This window comes from Chenopodium album, chromosome 17 (assembly GCF_948465745.1).
Source record: "Chenopodium album chromosome 17, dcCheAlbu1.1, whole genome shotgun sequence".
NCBI lineage: Eukaryota > Viridiplantae > Streptophyta > Magnoliopsida > Caryophyllales > Amaranthaceae > Chenopodium > Chenopodium album.
In genome coordinates this window covers 36,625,125-36,632,658 of record NC_137850.1, presented here as the reverse complement: position 1 = coordinate 36,632,658, position 7,534 = coordinate 36,625,125, and the positions used below count along the sequence as shown (strand labels likewise).

The 7,534-nt window shown below is 27.3% G+C and overlaps 1 protein-coding gene across 1 annotated transcript; it reads left to right on the top strand.

Moving 5' to 3' along the window:
- The first annotated feature begins 491 nt into the window (after positions 1 to 491).
- LOC145589625 (inorganic pyrophosphatase 2-like) lies at positions 492 to 5,643 on the top strand. The gene is made up of 4 exons (XM_081646284.1): positions 492 to 737; positions 1,256 to 1,377; positions 3,011 to 3,218; positions 4,882 to 5,643. Exons 1-4 carry the CDS (start codon positions 582 to 584, stop codon positions 5,248 to 5,250), a joined length of 855 nt encoding a protein of 284 aa, XP_081502410.1. The 5' UTR covers positions 492 to 581; the 3' UTR covers positions 5,251 to 5,643.
- The last annotated feature ends 1,891 nt before the right edge of the window (positions 5,644 to 7,534 follow it).

Sequence of the window (7,534 nt, the reverse complement as noted above, 5' to 3'; positions counted from 1 at the left end):
GTTCGTTCCCTTGTTGGTGTGTCAGATTCGGAATGTTCCTCGGGCTTGGGGGTTTCACCAGCTCACTGGTTGGCTGGGTGTGCTCGTTGTAGGCAATTGTTGTATTTTCAGTATTAATTTTTTTTCCTAGCTATTTTGTCAAAAAAAAAAAGTTGTACAAGCAACGTTCACATTTTTTTGTATGAAAAAACCACACATACTCCATACACTAATAACTACCACTATCATGTTTGTGAATTTGTCCTACATACTATACGTTGCTTTTAAAACCCATTTAATTTCTGTTATCCCTTTCCCCTTCAAAGTGTAAAAACCACCAAAAAGAGATACACTTTATGACTTTTCCTAACTCCCTAATACACGAATGGGTGTAATATTCCATGGTATCAAAAATTTTACCAATTAATTTTATTTTTTTAAGTTTTGTTTTTTTTCATGTTAAATTAGGCCATTAATTTCTATAAATACCCCCTTTCTCCTCCTCCAAATTTCTCACCTCTAAACATAAACACAAAGAGTTTTTGCTGTTTTTGAAACCAAAAAAAACAGTTTTTTTTTAAAAACCTTCTGTTCTATTTCCCATGGGTTCCCAAGCTCCAATGGTTGATATCATGGTCGTTTTCGATTTCGATAAAACCATTGTTGATTGTGATACTGATAATTGGGTTATAGATAATCTTGGTTTCACTGAAATGTTCGAAAAGCTTCTTCCTACCATGCCTTGGAACACTCTAATGGTCTCTTTTTTTTTTTCTCTGTTTCCTCTGTTTTTCTCTGTTTTTATTGTGATTATTATTTTTTTTTGAAGGAAATGATTATTAATTATATATTTATCAATTTTATTTATTTATTTATTATAATGCAGATACTCACTTTTTAACTCAAAATTTCCTTGTTATAATTAAAAATGAAAAAATGCACTAACAGAAAATATATGGACTTTCCTTTACAACTGATACAGTACATGTTGCATTATTGGAGATTTATTATGGACTATAAACTTGTGAAAAAAATGGAAAATAATAAACATGCTATTAATTCTCATGAAAACAGGCATTAAAATTCTAGTCACAAAATCGAAAAAATGGTGTAATTATTATTATTATTTTTTTTTTTTTTTTTTTTTTTTTTTTTTTTTTTTTTTTTTGAAGAACTTACAAGCTTAATTACTTCATGTAAAAATATTAAATAAATAAAGATAATAAGCTTACTAATTATATCATTACTGAAAAATTATTGGATTTGTTAATGACAGGATTTGATGATGAAGACGATGCATGAGAAAGGAGTGACAAAGGAAGATATAGTAGAGGTCTTAAACAGAACTCCTATGCATGATCGTATCATTCCCGCCATTAAATCTGCTTATGATGCTGGGTATTTTTCTTGCTTTTTTTCTTCTCTTAATGGATGATTCGTCACAAATCATTTAGAACATGATATTTTCATTCACTTTTTTTTTTTTTTACTGTTTTTATTCATGTTTACCTAGTACAAAGTAACTTTTTTAAAAGATGAGTAAAAAATTCATTTACGTTTTGGAAAATTTCATATGACTATATAATTAGTTACACTCGAAAAAATAGGTTAATAATTAATACGGAATATAGTATTTTGTAGTGAGCTAACATGAAAGTACCTATTTTAAAAACTGTTAATTTTTTATGTTGTGACAAATTAAATTTCATGTGATGAGATCAAATTGTGCCAAAAAAAAAAAAAAAAAAAAAAAAAAAAAAACCTACTCGGCTAAAATAATTATTTTCACTAAAACATGTGTCAATTAGAAGATAGAATAATAAAAGTTCCGAGAACTCAAAATATAACTTGAATGAAATTTTACGATTGTAAATTATTTGATCTTATACTTCAAAACCATTACTACACATTTTTTATGAGTAATTACTATACTTTAAAAAAAAATGAGAAGAATAATTTATTGGGTAAAGAACTCTTAAGTTTGTGATTAATAGTAAAAAGTACTCTGTATTATATATGCAAAATAATATTTGGTAAATTTCAATATTATTGTTGGAACTTGAAAGTACCTACGAAATATTCTGTATATAATTATGTTAAAGTATACACTGTGTTTTTTGTGCTTGTGGTGTCATAAAAATAATTCACCCATTTAATAGCTAAAGTTACTTAATAAAAAGAGTGGTATTTGAAATTGCTCCCAATATGTGAAAACTGAAAAGAAGAATGGAAATGATAAACCTTGGAATGAAAGTTAGGGTTATAAAATAAAATATAGTGCCAGTTTAATCGTTGGGTTCCATGTTGTAAACTTTTTGAGGTTGGGAATTTCTGGCCCCCAAAAAAAAAAAAAAAAAAAGGGAAAAAACCGCAAATTAGAAGTTTCTTATCAAGGTTACACCAAAAAACCTTGTCCAAGTGTATGTCCTCCCAAATTTGAAGAAAGCGTGAGCTATGTTAGACTAGGAAATTATTATCTTGTAAAAGAAAAGAAAAAAAAAAAAAAACTAGTAAATTATTAATTATTATCTGAAGAAACAATCAATTCCAAAAATTACTTTAGTGAAGGTTATTGTTTGTCATGCCCTTTTATATTCATATTTATTATATGAAAACACAGAGTATATATTACAAAACATTTTTGAACAGTTACAATTATTTCTATTAATACCTTGTTTTATCCACCTTAATTATAATATGCATAATTATTTTAACAATTTAAAAGTAAATTTAATTTTACTACCAATTAAAATTGATTTTTACTGATTAAATAAATCTATTTTTTACCCAGTGAAATTTGTTTTAAATGAATTTCTCTGTAAATAGTCATGTAGATCAAATTAAACTTCCTAATTATAAAGGACAAAAACTATTTTTTTTTTTACTGAATCCAAGTACTTTTTACCAATTAATTTTTTTTACTGATTAAAACTGAATTTTTAATGAATTTCGTTTTAGCAAGGAGATTCGAAGTATTGTGGTTTTTAGATGTATACATGAATTGACTTATGTGGGACTTGTGATATTTCAGGTGTGATTTGAGGATACTAAGTGATGCAAACAGATTCTTTATAGAAACAATATTGGATCATCATGGAATCAAGGATTATTTTACTGAGATCCACACTAATCCTGGTTATGTGGATGAAAATGGAAGAGTTAGAATATTTCCTCACCATGATTTCACTACTGCTCCTCATAACTGTGACAACATTCTTTGTCCTCCTAACATGTGTAAGGTATATATTTTCTTACATAGTAAAATAGTCAAAAAAAATTCAATTTTATTCATGTACTGTACTCTAGGATAAGATTTATTTTTATTAACATGTGTTTCACAATGGAGATAGTACAAAAATATTACCCTTATGCCTGGACTTTATATCCAATAATCAAAATACTAACCTTGAAAATAATAAACACATACTAGCTTTGTTGTTTACTTTATTAAGGGTTTATTTAATTTTGACAACTTTATTCACACATACATACATTTGGTCATCATTTATGGTTTAATCATTGGAAAAATCATAAGCATGTGTGATTTTGTAATATTCATCTCGATCCCTGTTTTTTTTTTAAATAAAAAATAAAAAATCCATCTCATTATCTACTTTTAATACTAATCCTTCTCTAAAAAGTTATCTTGTTTTGATCTTTTGATGGGGCATTTATATATTGGGAAAAAAAATTTAAATACAAAAGGAAATAGCTTTTATATTTTATACATATTAAAAAAAAATTATTGGACCAATTTATATTTTGACTAATGAATTGATTATTATTTTATTTGATGAGGCACAAGGAAAAAAGAACTGATTAATTTGGACTCTGCAAAGAATTTAAATAAAATATTTAACAGGAAAAAGATCAATTATTTTGAGAAAAGAAAAATACTTTAAAAGAAAATTTTAATTATTTTCTACTCATTTAGAAAATAATAAAAAAATAAAAATAAAATAACCACAAAAATCTATACTGCATAGAGATAAAAATGTGTAAGAAGTAATCAGATGAATTGGGCCTAAGCCCTATGTAGTCGATTATGAGAGGAAGAGAAGGACGGCCCCATCCACATTCTCCTGACTCCTTTCACATTTTAGACCATCATGTGCTCTAGTCTTAGAGGGCCAACCCCCTTTTTAAAGTACTTTTGTTTTGTTCTTGCTAATTTAACATTTTTAGATTATTAATATGGAAACAAATAAATAGTTAATTTAATTATATAATTACAAAACAATTTCCTAGAGAAAATTTTGGCCTCATAAAAAAAAAATTAAAATAAAAAAAAAACTTGGGGTAATAATTAAAGGCTTGGCCTCGGTATCATGATTCTAAAACAAGAAACCAGAAAAGGTTGTTTTCACTTTTTAATTCTCATTTTTCAAAATTATCATGATTCTAATAAGTTTGACCAACTTTTAATTCATTATATGACATATGTTATATGACTTTAAAAAAACAAAAGACCAAAAAATATCAGCAATACCGAACGGATCCAAAAGCTTTTAGAACTATAATAAATGAAGAATAATTAGTGTTGTTGATTTTGTAGTCTATACCATATATATATATATAATAATTGATATTTTTTTATGATTATGTTATTTGTGTCTAAAATTCATCCACGATCACATAAAACAAATGTATTACTTTATAAATATGAGGCATAAATAATATTTGTGTCTAAGTAATAAAACTAAAGAATAGTAGAATCAATGAAGGTAGACAAAATATGTCACTATCAAAATAAGCTAGGTTACAAAGGGTATGAAAGATATTTCCAAAAAAAATGGAAAGGTACATTAATCATTTATCATTTAGTAGAAGAAATAATTTATCTTCTTTATAATTTTCTTTTTAAAGCCCACTAATAATATGATTTCTTCTACTAAACAACAGGGTGTAGTGATGAAACAGCTATTAGCTAATGAAGGGGACAACACATTCATCTATTTAGGTGATGGAAATGGAGATCATTGTCCTAGCTTAAAGCTAAGAGAAGGTGATTGTTGCATGCCTAGGAAAAATTACCCACTTTGGGGTGTAATTTCAAGTAACCCTAAGCTCATCAATGCTAAGATCCATGGATGGTCCGACGGGGGCGATCTCGAACGTGTCCTACTCTCCCTCATCCATGACTTGTTATCTAATAAGCAAGAGAAGAAAGGTGGACATCAAAGCTTGGCTAAGGTTGATTTCAAGCTTAAGAATAACGTGCCAAGGCCTTCACGTGAAGTTCTACCACCAGCACTTTCAGTGTCTCAGTAATAACGATATTGACTAATAAAACTCCCTCCGTCAAAATTTAATTGTCATATGTTATTTTATATTATGTTATCATCTGACAATTATTTCTAGACAGAGGAAATATCTAGATATAGTATCGTGGTTACCATTACCCGTCAAAATTATGTTTGAAAAAAATGGTGATTCGAACCCCCACATAGCCTGCCTATCATATGTTACAAAACTATGAGTGAGCTTAGGATGTGGCCGTATGAAGTATATATAAGCTTTTAGTTTGAGCTAATTTTTTTTAGCCAAATTAAGCTAAATTAGGCATCATAATAGTGTGTACTTTATTGTAATCTCAGTATGAAGTAAAGGCAAAATAGCCATTTCTATTTACATAATGTAACTATGTGAGTGCTTCTTCCTTTATTATCCTTTTTTTTTTTTTTTTTTTTTGAGGCATCTTCCTTTATTATCTACATGTAACACGAGTGGGTCATTGTACTATTATACCAATTATGACCTAAGATATTGTCACTTTCAATAAGCATTTTAAGTTAAAATAAAATTAATTCTTGAAGTTGTTTATTTAATTTTATAAATAATCAAGCTAAATTTGAACTGCACTTCAAATTCTCTAACTCCATTATTTAAACTTCTTCATCATCACTTTTATAGCTTACAAAAATTATCTTCAAAATACCCTAAAAATTTGGCTAGCTAGATACATATCAAATGACAAATACCCTAAAATACCCAGATAGAACGTTGATATGGTAAGTGGATGTTGGTTAATACGAAGTATAAAATAAAATAAAAAGTATAGAGAGATTATATTACAATGGTGAGGATATAGTACGCAAACAGTGATTAAAAAATAAAATTGTACGTACAATAAGAATGGTAAAATATTTAAAGAGATTTGTAAAAAATGATATAAAATATTTAAAACTTTCTGAAATAAACATACACATAAAGTGTTACGGTAGAACATACATAAATGTAAGCAGCATAAGGTATAAGTAACATATTAGTATATCTATAAATATAACTAAAGTAATGATCACTGATAATAGCAGCACTATCTAAGTGTACTGTTGTCAACTTCTTGTAAAAAAAATTTCCTCCAAAACTTTTGGTTACATCAATTATTTTTTTTTCAAGATAAATAAAGGTTTGGAATTAGTAGATTAATTACATATATTCTAAAATATTTTATGATTAAATTGAAGTGACTAACTACACAATTTTTCTAATAAGAAGACACACAATTTCTTAAGTTATTTTAACATAATTTAAATCAAATTAATTTTAAACTTATTAGATATAAGAAACACTTATTTTGTTAAATACGTTTAACATCATATCTTTTATTATAGCTCAATTTTAACATAATTTAAACAAAATTAATTTTAAGCTACAATTTTAACATCTTAGATATGATACTCCGTATTTAACATCCTATCTTTTATTATAGCTCAATTTATCTGATAAGAAGACACAAAATTTCTTATGTTTATTTTAAATACGTAATACATACAAATAAGCAAAAAAAAAATATTTATTGTTTAAATTGTGTATCGCATGGGATTAACTTAGTTGTTCATTAAAGAATTTCCATCTTCAAAATATTAGTTAAATATACATAAAAATTAAAATTTAATAGAACAAAATGATATTATTATTGAATTGTATTCCTTGCTTTCAATAACATATTGTACAATATATACACTGCCTAGTTAAAAAAAGAAACTAAGCTCTGCCAAAAACGTTGTCAAAAAAAAAAATAAAAAAAAAATAAAAAAAAATAGACAAGTGTACATCATGCAAGTGCAACAAATATCCCAGGCACAATCATGCAGGATTATACCCCTTTTTCTCTTGATTCTTGTATCACCAATAATATTCTGATCTCCTCAAGTAAGATTGCCAATCATCAAGAAAGTCCAATTTGGAAAAATTAAAGGAAAACTAAGGTGCTCCTAAGGTGTTTGAGGGGATGTCGGCAAGTAGCAATTGTGTTTTAACACAAGTAGCACAAAATTCGGGAACTAAGAGTTAAAGAACAAATTAAAGTGAAATTTATCTCAATGTGTCAAGTATGGTCAAGAAACACAAGTTGGGAGCAATATAAAGACTAAAGAGCCACCTAGATGAGTGAATACGAACCATCGAATCGGATTGATTTCGAGCTGGTCACAATTATGAGTCGATAATTTTCAAGTCAGATTATTTTAAGTCAAATTGGCCCCACTAGATTAGGATAGGTCTTTAAAAAAAAAAGGTTAGGAGGTCAGGTCGAGTAATCTATCGGGTAAGA

Coding starts and splice junctions, on each gene's coding strand:
- LOC145589625 (XM_081646284.1), top strand. CDS start 582: ATGGGTTCCCAAGCTCCAATGGTTGATATCATGGTCGTTTTCGATTTC. Junction 738..1,255: donor TGCCTTGGAACACTCTAATG/GTCTCTTTTTTT, acceptor TGTTAATGACAG/GATTTGATGATGAAGACGAT. Junction 1,378..3,010: donor AAATCTGCTTATGATGCTGG/GTATTTTTCTTG, acceptor GTGATATTTCAG/GTGTGATTTGAGGATACTAA.